At 39.5% G+C, this 22224-nt stretch overlaps 1 protein-coding gene and 1 pseudogene across 2 annotated transcripts in view; one reads left to right on the forward strand and one right to left on the reverse strand.

Moving 5' to 3' along the window:
* The window catches only part of LOC149108767 (uncharacterized), a 48812-nt pseudogene that overhangs the window by 5726 nt on the left and 20862 nt on the right, over positions 1-22224 (reverse strand). Inside the window, exons 2-6 of the transcript XR_016208275.1 lie at positions 3546-4771; positions 3064-3177; positions 2154-2404; positions 1470-1731; positions 730-843 (exon numbers count right to left, since the gene is read on the reverse strand). The product of XR_016208275.1 is annotated as an uncharacterized LOC149108767 (transcript). The remainder of the gene's footprint in view (positions 1-729; positions 844-1469; positions 1732-2153; positions 2405-3063; positions 3178-3545; positions 4772-22224) is intronic.
* Positions 5320-6354, forward strand: LOC149108768 (uncharacterized). Its single transcript, XM_089293694.1, has 3 exons — positions 5320-5371; positions 5533-5854; positions 6216-6354. The coding sequence occupies exons 1-3, from the start codon at positions 5320-5322 to the stop codon at positions 6352-6354; spliced, it is 513 nt and encodes a 170-aa protein (XP_089149820.1).

Below are 22224 nucleotides of genomic sequence, written 5' to 3' on the forward strand. Positions count from 1 at the left end.
CTCGAGGATGTTATTTAATGCTTTGTTATCATGGTCCTAAAAGCCAGGCAATTCTGAATTTCGGGAAAAGACACTGGAATCATGGCACACGGCCAAAACTGTTGAGGCTAACAATAATTCATGCCCACTCCTGAGACAATATAACATTCGTTTAAACAAACATTAATTTGAGCGCTTTTTGCATTCTTCCGAACGTTCTTTTTACGTGCGTATTTAATTTATGCGAATTACTCTCTATATTCTATACTCTATATTCTATGTGTTCGTTTAACTTGCTCATTTGCTCTACTTGTTTTGAGATTTGCTGAGTAGTCTAATCGGTAAGTACATAAATTTGGTCTTCGTTCTCCGACACTCAATTGAAAACCGCTCTAACTTGTTGGACTCATTATTTGATCCTGACTCTTCTTGCGGCCTCGTGTACCACTAAGCACCAAGAACCTGGGTGAAGTTCATCGTCTTTAAAATTTTCGTTATTGGTATTAATAAAGATAGTAAGCCTCCGTATTATGGAAGCGTCCGTATTATAGACGTATATGAACTGTCTACGAATGTATGAATTCTGGATTTTTGAGTTCAACTTAACTGTCCGTGATATAGATGTTCCCGTAAGAACACGTTGGAGACAGTAGGTGTATAAAAATTTTCGTATACTTACAACATCCTGCAAAGTTACATAACATGATTTATTTATAAATCTGTTGCTGCCGATTCAGATCTGCTATTTACCTGCATGGTCCTCGCCAAGCATCCTCTTGGTGCCCTGGGTACTAGAAGCAGATAAAACTGCAGGAGATTTGTGTTTTCGTCTTTGAGTTGAACATTTAACAAAATTGGTTTGACCTGCACATAGAAAGGTATTTTGAATTAAACAAAAGATTAGCCTGAAAGTTTGCATTTTTAAAAACCATCAGTTCTTCCTGGTATGCCGATTAACACTAATACAATATTAAAAGTTAAATGAACAAGCAAAATTGCTCCTCACTACAGTTTTTTTTAAGAGGTGAAGTCCAAAAATGTAAACATAACGGCTTTACTGAAACATTACACAACTGAAATCAAATCACTCCTACATCGGTCAGTCACCCAACGTTCATACCAGACGAAATACTTGTACTGCTGATATCAAAGATGTCTTATTTGTGGCGACTTGAAAGAAATTTATTAAAACTAAAGCTTAAACCGACTATTTTAAAAAGGTTTTTTTATCATCTGCATCTAAAGTTATCTTCTTGAAACCCTGTTATAATACCATGTCAAAGGAAAGTGAAAATCATGTTTCCTTATAGCTACACTATCACATCGCACCACAGGTGTGATCTGAATTTCGGGTTCAACAAAATTGGGAAAATTCCTGCTATTGAGCTAAAACAGCAAACTAATTGAGAGCCACTTGTTAATTACGTTAAAATCGAGAGAACAAATTTTTTATGTTGGTTTTACTGGCTTATCAAATCCTTGCAACTTACCTCGTCTGAGTTGCAGACTAACGTAGTGTTTCTCGTGGATGTGTCCCAAAACAAGCAGGCTGGTGTTGCCAACAACATGATCTGGATTGATGGTTGAATCACGGTCAAGACTGCTGATTACACGAATAGGAGTTTTGTAGCAGTTTGCTGCGGCACGGAGAACCAAGTGATCGCCCCATGTGCCATCCTTTTCCATGCTTCTCAAGTAATCAGCCCAAGATGGGTATCCATAGACAAAGTTGAACAAATCTGTTCCATCGGTCTTTGAGAGCGAAAAAAGTTTAAAGTTAGTTGAATGTACTAAAAGTAGCTGACACGATATGACAGTCGTCCTGGCCTATACCAAAATAAACGGCGTTTGGTCTTCAATATTCTTAACAATAATTCACGTTTTTACAATCGATGGATATTCAAAACCTAACGCGGTTGTTACTAGATTTATGGAACTATGTTGACACATAGTTTATCTAATAAGGTAACATCTCTCGATTGGGTCAGGGACACAAAGTTCCTACTGATACCAAAGCTTTTGCTGGTTATTTTGCCCGGCAATAACTATGATTACGTACTCGAGAAAGGACTATAATATTTAAATTCCATCATCAGTTACTCGAAGAGATTTCAGAGCCCTGTTTTAGCACACATTCATTCACATCAGAAGACACCTATGGACCGCTTACTTACCAATTTGGGGGAGGTCCTGAGGCATCCGACTAACTTTTTCCGAAGTTCAGTCACCGAAATTTGGATTCCTTTCACGCTTTGCAGTTGCTCTGACAGTGCGTAGAACATACAGTTTCCCGATCCTGGGTTGTCACAAATGCTGAATCCCTTATCTGAAGCAATCTTTTGCAGATTTTCTGTTGCGTCAGATTTCTTGTTGAACTCGTTTGCATCACTCTCCATTTGCTGCAGATCACGAATACTTTTCATAGCTGGAAGCAGTCAAAATTATTGCCGTTATAATATCTTCTATCTAATTGGTTCGCTGAGTAAAAGATCACGCGTTTGTCTGGTTTATATATATAATTTATTACTGCAAGTCACGACTAAATATTGTACTAAACTCAGAAAGAATAGGAAATTGTACGAAATAACAACAAATTAGGATATAGGATTTCAGTGTCGAAAGTAATCAGGCAATTACTGACTTGGGTTTTGGTTTTGGGTTTCCTAGGTTTTCAGATTGGCTGAGTGGTCTAATTGGTAAGTACATTGGTTTGGTGTTTTCGTTTTACGACTCTCATTTAAAAACCGCTCTAACCTATTGGACTCATTATTTGATCCTTACTCTTCTTGAGGTCTCGTATGCCACTAAGCACCAAGACACTAGGTGAAGTGCATCGTCTCCACAATTTTCCATATTAGTACAAATGAAGAGTATGGAAGAGTCCGTATTATAGAGGTAAATGAACTGTCTAAGAATGTATGAATTCTGGAATTTTGGGATCAAATATTAATTGTCCGTAACATAAAGGTGTCCGTAAGAAGAGGTTCGAGTGTATTAAAATTTTCGTAATCTTACAACTTCCTGCAAACCTGGACATAACATGACTTATTTATAAAATTGTTACAGTTCGGAACTGCTATTTACCTGCATGGTCCTCGACAAGCATCCTCTTGGTATCCTGGGCATTAGAAGACGATAAAACTGCAGGAAATTTGCGTTTTCGGCTTTGAGCTGAATCTTTAACAAAATTGGTTTGACCTGCAAACAGAGAGATATTTTAAATTAAACAAAAGAGTAGCCATTTTTGAAAATCAGCAGTTTAGCCTGGTATGCCGATTAACACTAATACAATTAAACGTGTTTCTCCAAGAACTGTTTCTGGGTGAAGTCCAAAAATATCAACATAACGGCTTCACTGAAACATTACAGACCTGAAATCAAAAATCAAACTTTCACCGAATTAGTTTGGTCATACTTTAGACAGCCGGGTCCAGTGTCCAGTTTATCATTCTTAATGTGTGGTGCTACAAAATTTGATTAAAAACGTCTTTTTTTTTCACGTCACAGTCACTATCACTAGTTATAAATTTGTAGATATCCTACAAAAATGCCCTACAAGTACATACCATCAACGAGGGTTAACATTTGGTTAACAAGACCTCGACTTTGTTTAGCCCAGTTGTAATTCCTCTCATAGGAAGAACGTAACAGTTCAGCCTCCTGAAGTCTTGTCTCTCTATCTTTATTCCAAACTTCCTTGATGGCTTCAGCCCATACCAGAGGATTCTCAGAATCAATCACACATGCTGAACCAAACGGTACTTTACCTAGGGCTTCTCCAAATCCTGAGTTCTTGCTAACAAGTACAGGGAGACCAGCTGATAATGCCTCTAGGCCAGTCAAGCCAAATCCCTCTGTTCTGGAAGGCATCAGTACAAGATCTACTTCGCAGAACAATCGTTTCAAATCCTCTCTGCTTTGCAGGAAGCTTCTCACTGTCAGGCGGTGAGCAGGAAGACCACACTCAAGCAGACGCTTTGCTATGTCCTCGTGCTTTCCTTCAGGTGCACCAACGAAAACAAGATGAGCATCATTCAACTCAGCGACGGCTTTGCCAGCCACATCAAAACCTTTTAACTGAAAATCTTCAGCATCTCCGCGGCCAAACACTAAAATGCCGCATCGTTCTCTCTCTTCAGCAGCATGTTCAACATCCACAAATTCATTAAAGACACCAGGGGTAATGTTAAGAATGGTTTCATCTTTCTTACACCAGCGAAGATATCTGCGAAAAGCCTCGCACAACTTCGGCCCAACGCCCACAACGAAGTCAGCCTTTTCGCAAAGTTCCTCTTCTACTTTGTGCTTCTTCTCGCCCGTGGAGATCGGATTTTGGTAGGACTTATACATTCCCAGTTCCTCCGGGTCTGTGTGGACAACTTGAATCCACTTACATTTGTGAGACTTCCTTATTACTTGTGCTTGGTGACCAAGCTTCACGCCATGACCAACGATGACATCAATTTGCAAATGATCTGGCGGAAAGCTAAGCCATTCTAGTTCATCGTACCCAGTCAGTCTTGTTGCCTCGACAATTTCAATGTGGTGATCACGGGCCGTTCTCTTGTCTTCTTCGCTGCATTGTGGAACAAAGAAAGAGATTTCCACCTCAGGACATTTAGCCAACTCTATGGCTAATTCTCTGTTTATGGTGGAGAGTCCGCCTTTAGTTGACCTCCATTCTGATGCCAGTATTGTTACATGTAATTTGCCAGGGGACGGATATAGCTGGCCATGTTCTCGAGATTTCTGTGAAGGTGAAGTCATTGCCACCTGCCGGGAGATCACACTCCTACGAGGAAAAAAGAAGCAGACTTGTAAAAGCCATACCGTGAAGTGTCTACATGTTAAAAACATTGCCCATTTTAGCCTTTGCATCTGATTACTTCAGCCATATGGCGTCAAGCTTCCTTACTGAGCTAAATATAGAGATGAAGTAAACCAAGCTTTTTCAAGACTCAACTGAGACCGATATGACAATTCCACAATTGCTGTTAGACTCACAGTAATGCAGAAATAATTTCCATCTCATTCGCGTTTGGACATCTTAATATTACAATCAAACCTGTATTGAGCGGACCTCTTAAGCGGTCCACTTGAGATTGAACCACCATTTAAAAAGGTTTCCTACAGAACACGTTATATTATAAGTCAGAAGCCACTGTAAGGAATATTATATACTTTTGGGATTACGTCCACAACTATATCGATGTAATCGCGTTAATTTGTTTGTTAAAGGAGGAGTGAAAATTGATCGACAGCCATTCAGATTATGCTGCAGTCTTCAAGTCATAAAACAGGCGAAACAATTTCAAAAAAGAGAACACAACGAACTCTGACATGAGACGGATCAAGCATGCATGGGAGGAAATCTCGGGAGTGTCTAATCAACGCGGGTCGCGGGTAAGCAGCGCGGGTCGCGGGTAGGCAGCGCGGGTCGCGGGTAAGCGGTGCGGATCGCGTGTAAACAGCGCTGGTCACGCAAAAAATAATCATAAGCAAAAAACCTGAAACAAACGTTTTGATAGACCAATAAAGGATGATCTTTGGTAGACCTATCTTCAAAAACATTTGTTAAAACACCTGTTCCTTTGGCCGACTCTTGTGACCCATGTTATGTTTATAAATTAAATGACCGGGGTGGTAATCCTGATAAGCCGTCATTTGTTTTTCAGACCAGTAAGTTTAAAGCAAAATTCGCACCTAGCATGGACAGAACTGAACACCATATCTTGAGTCAAGAATTTTGTTTTTTCGACGGGAAGGTAAAGAGCTGCAAAGGTTTGGTTTCACTGACTGCTAGCGTCTATCATTCTCTAATCAGAAGACTTGTACCTCTCGCCACAATGAAATGTGAAGTGAAGACTGTTGCTCAGTCGAGCTTTTTTAGAACAACTTTTAACGAAGTTCTATGGAAAGAAAGTCGAAATACTATAAGAAGTATTTCTTAACTTTAATCTTCGTGGCCGGGTTAATGATATGGCATGGTCAAATATGGCGGGTTTGCGACGGTCAGTTGATTCTCATACCCTGGATAGGAAAGAGTCAAGACTAGCGAATGTTATTTTCTAAGATTGCCGGAACCGGCAGGCTCCCAGGTTAAGAAAAGAAGACAGAAGACGTTTTAAAGCACTGTGTAATCGTCAACAAGGCCAAGGAAGACTTAGAGAATTTCAATGAAGAGGACAACAATCGAAAATATTTACACCGGTGGGTCGAATCGTACCGTTACTAAGTACTCCGAAAATGAATCAAGCGGAAACCATTCACGCCAACTGGGTGAAAAGAGACCGTATGAACATGTCCCTTCTCTATGCAGCTCATGCTGATGTCCGAGACAACGTGCAGCTGGAAGTAGAATATAAGGCACTTTAAAATGGCAACGGCAAGGGAGGCAGTGGTCCCTCCCTAGGAAAGACAAGACAAAGCGAAAAGAAGTCAACTAAAAAGGGCGAAAGGTCGCGGATAGAAAATCTAAGGGACGAGGATAGGGCCGGTGACTCAAACAACCCGAGGCTAGTCCTAACCCGTGCGATCGGCACGACGCAAGTGTCGAGTCTAGGAGGTCTGACAAGGCAAGTGGTAGTCGTTACAGGCCGATACGAAGCAGACTATTTTTATAGAGGCTTCAAACGGCAAAGCAAGAGAACGAGACAACTAAAGCTGAATCAAGTTCTTTGCAGTCGTCTCTGGAAGGGACTTTTATTGTAGTTAATTCTAAGAGTGACAGTTCCGGTTACAAAGTTCAAACTAACCTGCGATCAGGCGTTTTTTTTGTGTGTTTTTTTGTTTTTGGAAAGAAGAAGGGAAAAGGGAGAGGGGAAAAAAAAAACGCCTGATACATTTATTTAACCAGCCGCCAGCCGCCAGCCGCCAGCCGCCCCCTCATTTAAATAAACTAAGGTGTGGTCAAACTGTCATTTTATGAACCAATCAGGATTCACCGGAAGTCAAACTTATTTTTTTAGGTTGTGGGAATGCGAGACTCGGATTTCCAAGAGGCGCGAAAGAAGTCTGCAGATTAACCTGCGATCAGGCGTTGTTTTTTTTGTTTTTGTTTTTTTGGAAGGAAGGGAAAAGGGAGAATATAAGGGAGGGAGGGTACGATTGCAGGTTATCTGCAGATCAGCTTTGCAAACTCCGCCATGTGAAATTATAACTTGAATGCGTTTGGAAACAAGGTGAGATGGCGCTCACGATAAAAACAAACAAGTGCTGCTATTTCTGTGATAATAATTTACCAGTAGGAGCTGCCATTCCTTTATTTACGGTAACCAAAAACAAGGAATTCACTGGCAAGAGCTGTTTCACCGCTGATGGATCGTGTTGGCAGAATTGCTCAAGACACAGGCGGCCCAAGCTCACAATGCGAGGAGTTTTTTTTTTAATCTTTATGCGAACGTTCAGCGCGCGAAACGTGACACGGTTACCGCCGACATCTACTATTATATAACGACCGAGTTTGGTTACGCGAAACGTGACCTTCGCCTTGCAGTATGTGGTGGTGTTGTGTTACAACGGTTTGAATTTATAAAGGTTTGTATGGGGAAAAACGGTAATCGACATTATAGCTGAAATTTTGGTATTTTTGTAATAATGACTCACCTCAATGCCTTGCGGCCTAGTGGAGGAAAACCAAAAAGCGACAACTTGCTTAAAAGGCTTCAGATCGAGTTGAGAAGCGAGATGACAATAGAAAAGACAACAAGGCATTGAGGTGAGTCATTTTTATTGCAAAAATACCAAAATTTCAGCTATAATGTCCATTACCGTTTTTCCCCTTACAAACACAACACCACCACATACTGCAAGGCGAAGGTCACGTTTCGCGTAACCAAACTCGGTCGTTATGTAATAGTAGATGTCGGCGGTAACCGTGTCACGTTTCGCGCGCTGAACGTTCGCATAAAGATTAACAAGAAGATCTGTTAGATCTTATAACCGCGCTTTTAAAATTTAACTGTTTTGGTAGCGCTACAGTTGCAATACAACGCACATTCCAAAGCAGTCCTTGATGATTCTTTTCTTACTGTAGACATCACATCACTTGATCAACACAAATTCTATTATTGCACTATCAGTCGTAGCCGTTGTCTCCCATGACGTAATGGTCTTAATTTGGAAATTTCCTCGGGATATGTATGGGCATGAAGATACGAACACTAAACTCTATCCCGACCGTAGATTGAAAACGTGACAGAAAATTGGCGTTACTTTTGATTCTCACCAAATTTGGACAGTAGGATGATCTCATCATTAGCCAATTACAGGCCATTTTTCAGCTCTTTTCGTCATATCCCCACCTCGGGAGAATTTTGTCACGTTAGCTAATTTAGTATGGGAGCCACCGTAATGGCGGTCGCCGTCGACGAAATGTTTATTTGCTCAAAGTTGGGGCAAAATCTTTCGGAGGTGGAAGTCAGGACATTTGTAAGGATACAGAAAGTAATTTGGGACCAGTTGCTGGCTTCTAAGGGTGAATTTATCCGGAAGTAAGCTGTATTTTCGTTTTTGTGCCGAAAGCCACGCCATGAAATATTATCGGCTTGTTATGCTCTCCTGTTCTGTTTTTTCTCTTGGTCTTTTATGTAGCCCGCCGAAGCCATTCTTTCGTCTAAATCTGTTGAAAAAAGTTCGAAAAAGATATTCCCATTCAAGTTTAAGCTCTCAGGCGATAATTCTGGAGTTTTTTGGCCGAAACGTCGCCTTTGTTATGTTGGTGTTTTTCGGTTGCTATGGGCGACCGTGGCTTCCCTTGTTAGCTCAAGTCTGGGAAGTGAGGTCACAAAAAAAAATTCTACTTAATTCTGGTTTTGTTCGATTTCGCTGAAATTTTAACACGATAAAGCTGGATTGTTAAGGAATAGATTTACCGTCTGCCGATGTGTGGTAGCTATTAACGCTAAAGTAATATATTGCTTCGAAGTCAGGGTTTTGAAGAGATTTTTTTTGCAACGTGTGGGTTCGGCGTGATTTTGTACTCGGAGGTTTTTGTTGACCCCGAAGGAAAAAATATCCGGAAAAGGTCATTTCATCGACGATTCAAACAAATATAAATATGTATATGTTCCGAGCTAAATTTCTGGTGAAAAAATATAATTTTTGACGAGCGCTGGGTTTTTAATTTATTCCCGCGAAAGATGAGATTTATTGTTTCAACAGCTTTTGGCGAGTAAACATCACAGGTTGCGTGACTCAAAATTTGGCCGAGTGGAAGCTTGGGTCTGCTCGCACCGAAGTCGAAAAAAAACAAGAAGATCTGTTAGATCTTATAACCGCGCTTTTAAGATTTAACTGTTCGCTTAGCACTACCGTCGGAACGCAGTGCACATTCCAAAGCAGTCATTAATGATTCTTTTCTTACTGTAGACATCACATCACTTGATCAACACAAACTGTATTATTGCACCATCAGTGGTAGCCTTTGACAAATCTCCGATGACTTAATGGTCTTAATCTAGAACTTTCTTCGGGATATGTATGGGCATGAACGATATCAACGACACAATAATAACACTATTAACAACAGCTTTCTTTCTTAAAAGTCATGATTAAATTTAATTGGTGTTTTCCACGAGAAAAGGGCTAGCAAAGTAGTCACACAAGTCATAAAAAAACCCTATCCCGACCGATGTATCGATTTTGGTCACTCCAGTGACCACAGATTGAAAACGTGACAGAAAATTGGCGTTACTTTTGATTCTCACCAAATTTGTCGTATCCCCCCCCCTCGGGAGAATTTTGTTAAGTTAGCTAATTTAGTATGCAAGCCACCGTAATGGCGGTAGCCGCCGGCGAAATGTTTATTTGCTCAAAGTTGGGGCAAAATCTTTCGGAGATGGAAATCAGGACATTTGTAAGGATACAGAAAGTAATTTGGGACCGGTTGCTGGCTTCTAAGGCTGAATTTATCCAGAAGTAAGCTGTATTTTCGTTTTCGTGTCGAAAGCCACGCGATGAAATATTATCGGCTTGTTCTGCTGTCTTGTTCTGTTTTTTCTCTTTGTCGTTTTTGTAGCCCGCCGACGCCAGTCTTTCGTCTAAATCAGTTGAAAAAGGTTCGAGAAAGATGTTCCCATTCAAGTTTAAACTCTCAGGCGATAATTGTGGAGTTTTTTGGCCGAAACGTCGGCTTTGTTATGTTGGTGTTTTTCGGTTGCTATGGGCGACCGTTGCTTCCTTTGTTAGGACAAGTCTGGGAAGTGAGGTCACAAAAAAATTCTAATTAATTCTGGTTTTGTTCGATTTCGCTGAAATTTTAACACGATAAAGCTGGATTGTTAAGGAATAGATTTACCGCTTGCCGATGTGTGGTAGCTATTAACGCTGAAGTGTTATATCGCTTCGAAGTCAGGGTTTTGAAGAGATTTTTTTGCAACATGTGGGTTCGGCGTGATTTTGTAATCTGAGGTTTCGGTTGACCCCGAAGGAAAAAAATATCCGGAAAAGGTCATTTTATCGACGATTCAAACAAATATAAATATGTATATGTTCCGAGCTAAATTTCTGGTGAAAAAATATAATTTTTGACGAGCGCTGGGTTTTTAATTTATTCCCGCGAAAGATGAGATTTATTGTTTCAACAGCTTTTGGCGAGTAAACATCACAGGTTGCGTGACCCAAAATTTGGCCGAGTGGAAGCTTGGGTCTGCTCGCACCGAAGTCGAAAAAAAAAAAAACCACGGGTAAACCATGAACCGCGCTCGGCCCATGGCCGCGCGGTTAAAAAACCACGGGTAAACCATGAACCGCGCTCGACCCATGGCCGCGCGGTTAAAAACCACGGGTAAACCATGAACCGCGCTCGGCCCATGGCCGCGCGGTTAACAAGATCTGTTAGATCTTATAACCGCGCTTTTAAAATTTAACTGTTTGCTTAGCACTACCGTCGGTACTCAGTGCACATTCCAAAGCGGTCATTGATGATTCTTTTCTTACTGTAGACATCACATCACTTGATCAACACAAACTGTATTATTGCACCATCAGTGGTAGCCATTGACAAATCTCCGATAACGTAATGGTCTTAATCTTTTTAGAACTTTCTTCGGGATATATATGGGCATGAACGATATAAATGACTCTATAATAACACTATTAACAACAGCTTTCTTTCTTAAAAGTCATGATTAAATTTAATTGGTGTTTTCCACGAGTAAAGGGCTAGCAAAGTAGTCACACAAGTCATATATTTTAATAATAAAACTCTATCCCGACCGATGTATCGATTGTTGGTCACTCCAGTGACCACAGATTGAAAACGTGACAGAAAATTGGCGTTACTTTGGATGATCTCATCATTAGCCAATTATAGGCCATCTTTCAGCTCTTTTCGTCATATCCCCCCCTCGGGAGAATTTTGTCAAGTTAGCTAATTTAGTATGCAAGCCACCGTAATGGCGGTCACCGTCGACGAAATGTTTATTTACTTAAAATTGGGGCAAAATCTTTCGGAGATGGAAGTCAGGACATTTGTAAGGATACAGAAAGTAATTTGGGACCGGTTGCTGGCTTCTAAGGCTGAATTTATCCAGAAGTAAGCTGTATTTTCGTTTTCGTGCCGAAAGCCATGCGATGAAATGTTATCGGCTTCTTCTTCTGTCTTGTTCTGTTTTTCTCTTGGTCTTTTTTGTAGCCCGCCGACGCCAGTCTTTCGTCTAAATCAGTTGAAAAAAGTTCGAAAAAGATGTTCCCATTCAAGTTTAAGCTCTCAGGCGATAATTCTGGAGTCTTTTGGCCGAAACGTCGGCTTTGTTATGTTGGTGTTTTTCGGTTGCTATGGGCGACCGTTGCTTCCTTTGTTAGGTCAAGTCTGGGGAGTGAGGTCACAAAAAAATTCGAATTAATTCTGGTTTTGTTCGATTTCGCTGAAATTTTAACACGATAAAGCTGGATTGTTAAGGAATAGATTTACCGTCTGCCGATGTGTGGTAGCTATTAACGCTGAAGTGTTATATCGCTTCGAAGTCAGGGTTTTGAAGAGATTTTTTTGCAACGTGTTGGTTCGGCGTGATTTTGTAATCGGAGGTTTCGGTTGACCCTGAAGGAAAAAATATGCGGAAAAGGTCATTTCATCGACGATTCAAACGAATATAAATATGTATATGTTCCGAGCTAAATTTCTGGTGAAAAAATATAATTTTTGACGAGCGCTGGGTTTTTAATTTTTTCCCGCGAAAGATGAGATTTATTAATGTTTCAACAGCTTTTTGCGAGTAAACATCACAGGTTGCGTGACTCAAAATTTGGCCGAGTGGAAGCTTGGGTGTGCTCGCACCGAAGTCGAAAAAAAACAAGAAGATCTGTTAGATCTTATAACCGCGCTTTTAAAATTTAACTGTTCGCTTAGCACTACCGTCGGAACGCAGTGCACATTCCAAAGCAGTCATTGATGATTCTTTTCTTACTGTAGACATCAGATCACTTGATCAACACAAACTGTGTTACTGCACCATCAGTGGTAGCCATTGACAAATCTCCGATGACCTAATGGTCTTAATCTTTGTAGAACTTTCTTCGGGATATGTATGGGCATGAACGATATAAATGACACAATAATAACACTATTAACAACAGCTTTCTTTCTTAAAAGTCATGATTAAATTTAATTGGTGTTTTCCACGAGTAAAGGGCCAGCAAAGTAGTCACACAAGTCATATAATTTAATAATAGAACTCTATCCCGACCGATGTATCGATTTTGGTCACTTCAGTGACCACAGATTGAAAACGTGACAGAAAATTGGCGTTACTTTCGATTCTCACCAAATGTGGACAGTGGGATGATCTCATCATTAGCCAATTACAGGCCATTTTTCAGCTCTTTTCGTCATATCCCCCCCACGGGAGAATTTTGTCAAGTTAGCTAATTTAGTATGCAAGCCACCGTAATGGCGGTCACCGTCGACGAAATGTTTATTTGCTCAAAATTGGGGCAAAATCTCTCGGAGATGGAAGTCAGGACATTTATAAGGATACAGAAAGTAATTTGGGACCGGTTGCTGGCTTCTAAGGCTGAATTTATCCAGAAGTAAGCTGTATTTTCGTTTTCGTGCCGAAAGCCATGCGATGAAATGTTATCGGCTTGTTCTGCTGTCTTGTTCTGTTTTTCTCTTGGTCATTTTTGTAGCCCGCCGAGGCCAGTCTTTCGTCTAAATCAGTTGAAAAAAGTTCGAAAAAGATGTTCCCATTCAAGTTTACACTCTCAGGCGATAATTCTGGAGTTTTTTTGGCCGAAACGTCGGCTTTGTTATGTTGGTGTTTTTCGGTTGCTATGGGCGACCGTTGCCTCCTTTGTTAGGTCAAGTCTGAGGAGTGAGGTCACAAAAAAATTCGAATTAATTCTGGTTTTGTTCGATTTTGCTGAAATTTTAACACGATAAACCTGGATTGTTAAGGAATAGATTTACCGTCTGCCGATGTGTGATAGCTATTAACGCTGAAGTGTTATATCGCTTCGAAGTCAGGATTTTGAAGAGATTTTTTGCAACGTGTGGGTTCGGCTTGATTTTGTAATCGGAGGTTTCGGTTGACCCCGAAGGAAAAAATATCCGGAAAAGGTCATTTCATCGACGATTCAAACGAATATAAATATGTATATGTTCCGAGCTAAATTTCTGGTGAAAAGATATAATTTTTGACGAGTGCTGGGTTTTTAATTTTTTCCCGCGAAAGATGAGATTTATTAATGTTTCAACAGCTTTTGGCGAGTAAACATTACAGGTTGCGTGACTCAAAATTTGGCCGAGTGGAAGCTTGGGTCTGCTCGCACCGAAGTCGAAAAAAACAAGAAGATCTGTTAGATCTTATAACCGCGCTTTTAAAATTTAACTGTTCGCTTAGCACTACCGTCGGAACGCAGTGCACATTCCAAAGCAGTCATTGATGATTCTTTTCTTACTGTAGACATCACATCACTTGATCAACACAAACTGTATTATTGCACCATCAGTGGTAGCCGTTGACAAATCTCCGATGACTTAATGGTCTTAATCTAGAACTTTCTTCGGGATATGTATGGGCATGAACGATATCAACGACACAATAATAACACTATTAACAACAGCTTTCTTTCTTAAAAGTCATGATTAAATTTAATTGGTGTTTTCCACGAGAAAAGGGCTAGCAAAGTAGTCACACAAGTCATAAAAAAACCCTATCCCGACCGATGTATCGATTTTGGTCACTCCAGTGACCACAGATTGAAAACGTGACAGAAAATTGGCGTTACTTTTGATTTGTCGTATCCCCCCCCTCGGGAGAATTTTGTTAAGTTAGCTAATTTAGTATGCAAGCCACCGAAATGGCGGTCGCCGCCGGCGAAATGTTTATTTGCTCAAAATTGGGGCAAAATCTTTCGGAGATGGAAATCAGGACATTTGTACGGATACAGAAAGTAATTTGGGACCGGTTGCTGGCTTCTAAGGCTGAATTTATCCAGAAGTAAGCTGTATTTTCGTTTTCGTGTCGAAAGCCATGCGATGAAATATTATCGGCTTGTTCTGCTGTCTTGTTCTGTTTTTTCTCTTTGTCGTTTTTGTAGCCCGCCGAGGCCAGTCTTTCGTCTAAATCAGTTGAAAAAGGTTCGAAAAAGATGTTCCCATTCAAGTTTAAACTCTCAGGCGATAATTGTGGAGTTTTTTGGCCGAAACGTCGGCTTTGTTATGTTCGTGTCTTTCGGTTGCTATGGGCGACCGTTGCTTCCTTTGTTAGGACAAGTCTGGGAAGTGAGGTCACAAAAAAATTCTACTTAATTCTGGTTTTGTTCGATTTCGCTGAAATTTTAACACGATAAAGCTGGATTGTTAAGGAATAGATTTACCGCTTGCCGATGTGTGGTAGCTATTAACGCTGAAGTGTTATATCGCTTCGAAGTCAGGGTTTTGAAGAGATTTTTTTGCAACATGTGGGTTCGGCGTGATTTTGTAATCTGAGGTTTCGGTTGACCCCGAAGGAAAAAATATCCGGAAAAGGTCATTTCATCGACGATTCAAACAAATATAAATATGTATATGTTCCGAGCTAAATTTCTGGTGAAAAAATATAATTTTTGACGAGCGCTGGGTTTTTAATTTATTCCCGCGAAAGATGAGATTTATTGTTTCAACAGCTTTTGGCGAGTAAACATCACAGGTTGCGTGACTCAAAATTTGGCCGAGTGGAAGCTTGGGTCTGCTCGCACCGAAGTCGAAAAAAAAAAACCACGGGTAAACCATGAACCGCGCTCGGCCCATGGCCGCGCGGTTAAAAAAACCACGGGTAAACCATGAACCGCGCTCGGCCCATGGCCGCGCGGTTAAAAACCACGGGTAAACCATGTGTACCGTTGCAGTTATGTCCTATGTAGCAGACATGTCCTCTGACGTAATGTGATATACGGAGCCAATCATATCATGCGTTCTATCTAATAACACGCAGCATAAGACTGGTAACTAAACTCTGTTGCAGTTCGGTCTTCGAGCAAAATTGATTTTTGGAGGGGTAGCGTTCGGAAGCAGTATTTGACTTTGTATGTCTTTACTCTGAATCAGAGTGACTCTGAACGTAAATATGCAGCGACTCTTTGCAAGAATGGCATTTACCTCACAAGATTTCTATCGGAAATTGACCGCTTAGTGTATTTTCAGTTTCAAATTCAACATGAAAGTTCGATCGAAGATTTAAACAGTGGTTGCTCTCCGGTTTGCGAGCTGCGTGTTCCCGGCCAGCCAATATTAAACTCCGCGCTTTGATTATCCTCAAATTATTCAGATCGTTTAATGATATTACAGAGGCAAAACAAAATTTCTGAGAAGCAGTGTAACCAATTTTAGTTTCGGTGCTGTAAAACTACCACTCAATCTGCGCAATATTTCTCTATTCCCAATCTTGTCACTCACACGAAATCCGGTTCGCGAAAGCCCTCTTCTCAGTATAAGTTTGTTGAGGCTGACTGAACCTTTTTGGGTAAGCCGTCTCCTGTAGCATCGAACATTTATTACAGAAATTTTCTTGTCGAGTAGATTTTTATGGCCGGAGTGCTTTCTAACTGTTCCTAGTTCGCTTTGCTTTACAAAACAGCAGTAGTAGTCAAAAAACCACAGAGCACTTTGTGGCCTATTGAAAACACCACAGAGCGCTTTGTGGCCTACTCAAAACACCACAGAGCGCTTTGTGGCCTATTCAAAACACCACAAAGCGCTATGTGGTGTTTTATTTTGGGATTTAACATTGAAAACTGGATGGCTCGTTGACTCGCAAATATCTCACAGCTATTTTCTGAAATAATTTGGTTTTTCCAATTTTTCACACCACAAAGCGCTTTGTGGCCTATTCAAAACACCGCAAAGCACTTTGTGGCCTATTCAAAACACCACAAAGCGCTTTGTGGCCTATTCAATACACCACAAAGCGCTTTGTGGTCGTCATCGTAATCATAGCGATTCTGTCAGTAGAAATTATACTATGTGGACAAAACTGGCGGAGGGGCTCTCTTATTTTGACAGGGAGGTTGGCAAGATTTTCGCACCACCCCTTACATTAATTATGCATGCAATTTTTTGACTGACTCGTTCTTTTCACGATTGCTGTTTGAGTATAATGTGATAGTTTGAGATAGTTGCATACATAATTAATGTATGGCGCTGTACGGAAATCGTACCTGGAGGTTAGCCGAGTGCTCTTAAAGAAACCTCTGAAAGGAACCAATAGATTTTCGCAAACGTGCTGAGCAAGGTTATGTTGAACACTATTTCATTTTTTGTTTTTAGAAAGAAATATCACCGAACCTCCGATATAAGACTTGATACCCTTAAAAGTACTTGTTATGGTTATCAGAGAGAGCACTGACTGCTAATGAGATTTGCATTCCTGGGATCGGCTGGAACTAGCTACAAAGGGTACGTGTTATTAACCGGGAGAGACGATGAAATGAGAGCAGAAGGTTGAAAATTAGGAATTCAGTGATACCTCAACCTATCACTTGTTTCGGTTAGAGAATCTTAGAGGGATTTATTATGTTCATTGATTTATAGCTCTATTGTTAGTCCTCGTTTGTAGGCACACCCCTCAGGAATTTAGCATTGAACATGGAATGAAACTTAAGTCGGATACTGATATGGGTATTTCTTTTTTTAACAAGTCTATGGATCTCGCCGTAACATTGCAAGGCGAAGAACTCGACCAATGTTTTACCAACACGGACCTCATACTAGTTCAATAACATAATTCAGTTATGACAAAGAAGATTACAAATCTTTTTTTATTTATTTGTGGCTAGACTGGAATTTATACAACTGGTGTTTTCTTGAGCAGGTATAATTACCATTATCACTATCAACTGGAGTCTTATAGATCTTTCTACACACGGGCGAACCAAAACAATCTGACTTGTGACCTTGAATTAATTGGCTTGAATTATCTGCAATACTCACGTATGATACAAACCGTTGCTTTATCCAAACATTTTCGAAAATTATATTTTAGGGCATGTTTTTAGCCTGTGTTGTAAAACCACTATAATCTTGAGATTTGTATTGTTACAAAGGCAAACTAACCAAAGTTAGCATTAGTTTGAGAAATTCTATTTTTGACAGATAAATGCCTTTTGGACATACTAATATAATACTTATCATTGCATTTACAGTGGTGCACTTCTAACACAGACCACCAAACTAATTTTTTTTCATCATTTTTTGACATGTTTTCAACAACTTTCCTATGGCTTCCATTCAAATCTGGCAAATCCAAATTATGAAAAGAAATGTGAAAGGTGGAGTTGTCGACTGATCAACAGGTTACATGATGCTTGATATTTTCACCATTCATGCATTTTGATTAGCTTATTTAAACCAAGGAAGGTTGACACAGTTAGTCAGGCACGACTGTGGCTGGGTTCTTATTACAAAGATGAAAAGTTCTGTCACTCTTTTGTCCCTTAAATCTAGATCCAACAAACTAGTCACAGGCAACACAGTGATTTGTGGTTCACTTAGTAAAAAAAGAAGTAATGACATATTTTCTTCAGCCTTTGAGCTTGGGCTAATTTGAATAAGCTGTTGTAAATGTAGAACAATCAAAACAATTTCAGACTCATCCTCTATTTACTTAATTATTACTTATTAATACATCTGTTAAAGAAATCCTGATAAAAATTTAAAAAATCTACGAAATAAATACTGATTTTATCACTGTCACTAAACTCATCCTCTATTAACTTTCTGTGGAGGTGTTCATCATCATTGTCTTGTTCTTCTTGGCCTTCCACTTGTTCTTCTTGATCCTCTTGTCCTTCTTCTTCTTCTTTGTCTTCTTCTAACTCCCCCTCCTCCTCATCGATCATATCATCTAATGCCTCCAGGTATGGTTTGGCCAGGCTATTAAAAATATGGAGATGGATTTACTTCATTAATAGACACAACAATATTGTGGAAAACTGAAACTTTCTGTGAAGGGGCCTGTTACGGCTATTTCGTGTTTTCTTTGTGTCCTTTTTTGTTCCGTATGTTAATGTATTTTTTCACATTCTGCATGCTTTTTTTCTCGCGTCGTATGTAAATTTCGTTGCGTATATATTTGTGTTATCCTTTCATGTTCGTTTAGTGCTAGTTTATCGTCCGGTACACTTGTATCTTCTTGGTTCCCTGAACCCCGTTGCCAGCATTTTGGTAAGCCGTTTAGTTTATCGTCTGTTTGTGTTTTCCTCTTAGTTTTCTGCCGTCTTCAGTTAGTTATTTGTAGTAATTCGTTTCATGTTTATCTTTAGGAATTTACCTTCCTCCTACGGAAAGTGAAATAAATTTGCTGGACTAATTGAAACTCGCTTTAAGTTGTGTCTGAAGTTGGCCCTTTGCCTCTTCAGGGCCCATTTCTTGAAACTTCCTGGCTATTCAAGGGCTTGTCAACTTACAAGGACCGTTTTCAGGCTGCTGTTTTGGGCCCAAAGCACCAAACTACCTGATGAAACTGAAATCAGTTTTTAAAAAGAGCATTGGAATTACAATCTAAAGTACAACAGTAATATTATTATAATTCAAATTATAAATATTCATACTGTATTTTGAAAGTGGAAGTTTTTTCACGAGGAATGTGAACGCCTTAAAGAGATCTTTTCCCGACTGTGCTATCCTGACGACCTTGTGCAGTCAATCATTCGCAGATTTATTGAATCAAAAGTGTCCGAGGATTCACATACTCGAGTGGCTGATAAAAGAGAAGCCCCAGTCAGAATCGTGTTGCCCTACAAGGACCAGAAATCTGCAGACGTAGTACGTAAACAGCTGGCTGACCTCAGTCGGAAGATCAACGCAGATATTAACCCAGTTTACACAAGTAGAAAGATCAAGGATGAAATTAAGGTCAGGGAAGACAAGCAGCCTCTTGTTAGTCAACAATGCGTGGTGTATTCATTTCAGTGTGGCCTGTGTGATGCAGGCTATGTCGGTTACACGTGCCGACACCTACACCAACGAATTGAAGAACACAAAGGATCGGCAATCGGAAACCACCTCAGAGGGCAGCACGATATGGAGCCAGAGGACATCGCACAGAGTTTTCGAATCTTAAGAAAGTGTCAGAACAAATTTGGCTACCTTATTTTTGAAATGTTTTTTTAATCAAAGAACTGAAACCAATGCTAAACAAACAGTGCGATTCAATTCGCGCCCAATTATTTGTTTAGAGCAATTCTTGCTAAGATTATTTTATTTTTCCATTGTATATTTTTAACACTTTTTCACATATTTTATCACATTTTAGCGTTCGCCACATTTTTATCTATTATAAGTTGTTTTTAACATATTTATGGCTATATGCTATTGTAGAAAATTTACTCACTTGAAAATGACCTCGTAGAGGTCGAAACGTCGTGACTTTTTAGCGCTAGTTTTTATTTCAAAATCGATTTCTAAGAAACTACTTATTAACATACTGTATTTCTATACCTAACTAAGAAAACCAGTTTTTGATTAATATGATGCAAATGGACTTCTCTATAAACTCACTTCCTTCAACTTAATGTCTGCTAATTTTTCACGCAAATAGCAAACCACCAGTTGTGATTGCAGTTACCCGTCTCACTCTACATAGCAATTTTCAATTTGGTTTCAAAATTAACTTGCATTTGGGTTTGCATCACTGTGCTCTGTTTTGCATCCTGTACTTTCTTTGTTGCGTTGTTCGTAATATTGTTAATACTCTGGTTCTGGTTTCAAGGCACTTCAATGAAAACTGTTCAGACATCACTTCCTTCCTGCATGAGATGAAGTAATAGTTAAAAGCAAATGCCATTTTTGGTCTGGGACATTGATGGGGATTCCTGGACAAGCCCCCAGAGGAGCTCCCATCTGCTTTCAAAATTACATCATTAGCCTAGCAAAACTAGTGCCAGTCCTAAACCCCACATTAGAATTTAAAATCCTTAAAACTCATAGTCTTGTTGTTATTGGGATAAGATGTTCTAGGTTCCGAGCTACTGTGTCTGAAACACCTCACAAGATTAGAAGCCACAGATTTAGGAAAGCCATTCTCTAACAGAACGTTTTCATCATTGTTCTTTGTTTCTGAATGAGAGAGTCTATTTCACATATACGAGAAGCCTGGTGCAACAAGGCCTAACCCAAGTAATTTTGGCAAGTCCACGTACTTGACTAGAAAACAAGACATTCTGTCCAGTGTTTGTGTGATTCCTATAAATGTCAATGGATGTTCTTTTCAGAGAAATGTCCAGGAAATGGATCAAGCCATCTTCAAATTTGTTGACTGTAAAACATGTCAGATTTATTTGGTTTGTCCATCAACAGCATATCTTCAAAATAACGTCCATAAAACTACTCATTTATAAGTCCACTGTCAAGCATTTTACGAACAATATCATTTTTGAGTTCTGTCATGATAAAAAAAAAAAACAACAACGGCCTAATGAAGAACCCAACAAAATGCCATCAATTTGGTTGTCGAGTGCTCTCTTAATTAATTTGGTGTTAATCAATTTATTGTCATTAACTCCAAAGAAACCAATCTGAACAACTGTCAGGGCTTGCTGTCAGGGCTTGCAAACTCCAGTTCCTCTTAGAGTGAAAACAAGGTGTTTTCCTTCCACATCTACATGGGAGAGTATCATAATTTATGTGGGTGGTGGTGGTGTATCGAGTTGTGTTTGACAAACCCTTTTCATTTTTTTTGTTTCTACATATAGCAATATAAAGGAACTGTTTTTTAACTGTTTAATAGCAAACCACTTTATTTTTAAAAAGTGCCTGTTATTTTTAGTTAAAGTTAATTTGGCTAACAATTCCTTTCTATTTAAATGTATGTTGCTTGAAAACTGTGATCTGGTGGCCCTAGATGCAATTTGAGTTTTTCTGTAATTTTGAAAAGTCAAGCCCCACTGTTTGTTATTAATATTGTATCAAAAGGATAACACCATTCTTATCATGGTTATTCTATTGATTCCATTTCATCATTACTTAAGGTGGTTCTGCAGTTATTGTGGGCACACTATCCCATGTCAAAGTTTGCAACATAAATTTTGGGGCTTCGAAGTGTTGGCTAAGAAATTTTGGGAAATATTTTGTGTTTCACTCGGTGATAATGTTACTTAATTCCATTTACTGGGGAAAATATTTTTATTCTTACTGGTGTTTGACTGGACCCCATTTTTTGGACAACAACACTACCAGTAAAAAAAATTTGCTGGCATACTTTTACTCAATTTCTGGAACCAGCTTATTCTGACTTAATACAAACCATGCCCAAGTTTTGGGGAAATCATTTGAGCAGAAGTTCAGAAGTATTAACTTAAAGGTCAAAGACATGTAAACTCAACTCTAACATTCACTGAAAGTTTCTACAATTGACTCTCATTTCCAAAACAAGCCATGAACCCAAATTTTGTGAGAAGCTTGCTAAATAAAAGTGGCTAGTCAATTAGTGATCGTGCGAACCATAAAAAGCATTAATCCCTAGTTCTTAAAATACTATAAAATGCTTGATAACCTCATTGAATTTTCAAAGATGCATTTTGCAACAGTATTTGGAAATAACTTTTGTGTCAAAGTCTTTCCACACAAATTGTACGGTACGGCAACATTTTGGCAATAAGTTTTACTGTTGTGACTCAAAAAGAAATGGGGCACTGTTGTCAGGATTGTAAGCTACTCCCCGACTGATCTCTGGTGAGGAAGAGAAGCAGTTTTATTAATCTATGATTACAAATACAAAATAGGCACTACAGGTACAGGCTGAGCCATCTTTTTGCCATTCCTTAATA

The sequence above is a fragment of the Orbicella faveolata genome, unplaced genomic scaffold (genome assembly GCF_042242905.1).
Source record: "Orbicella faveolata isolate gen_17 unplaced genomic scaffold, um_ofav_v1 contig_25, whole genome shotgun sequence".
Taxonomy (NCBI): Eukaryota; Metazoa; Cnidaria; class Anthozoa; order Scleractinia; family Merulinidae; genus Orbicella; species Orbicella faveolata.

What these genes read in the sequence shown, in the direction of transcription:
- LOC149108768 (XM_089293694.1), top strand. Translation starts at nt 5,320, where the DNA reads ATGAGACGGATCAAGCATGCATGGGAGGAAATCTCGGGAGTGTCTAAT. An exon ending in CTCGGGAGTGTCTAATCAAC is followed by an intron (nt 5,372 to 5,532) that starts GCGGGTCGCGGG and finishes GATCTTTGGTAG; the next exon opens with ACCTATCTTCAAAAACATTT. An exon ending in GAAGTGAAGACTGTTGCTCA is followed by an intron (nt 5,855 to 6,215) that starts GTCGAGCTTTTT and finishes ACCGTTACTAAG; the next exon opens with TACTCCGAAAATGAATCAAG.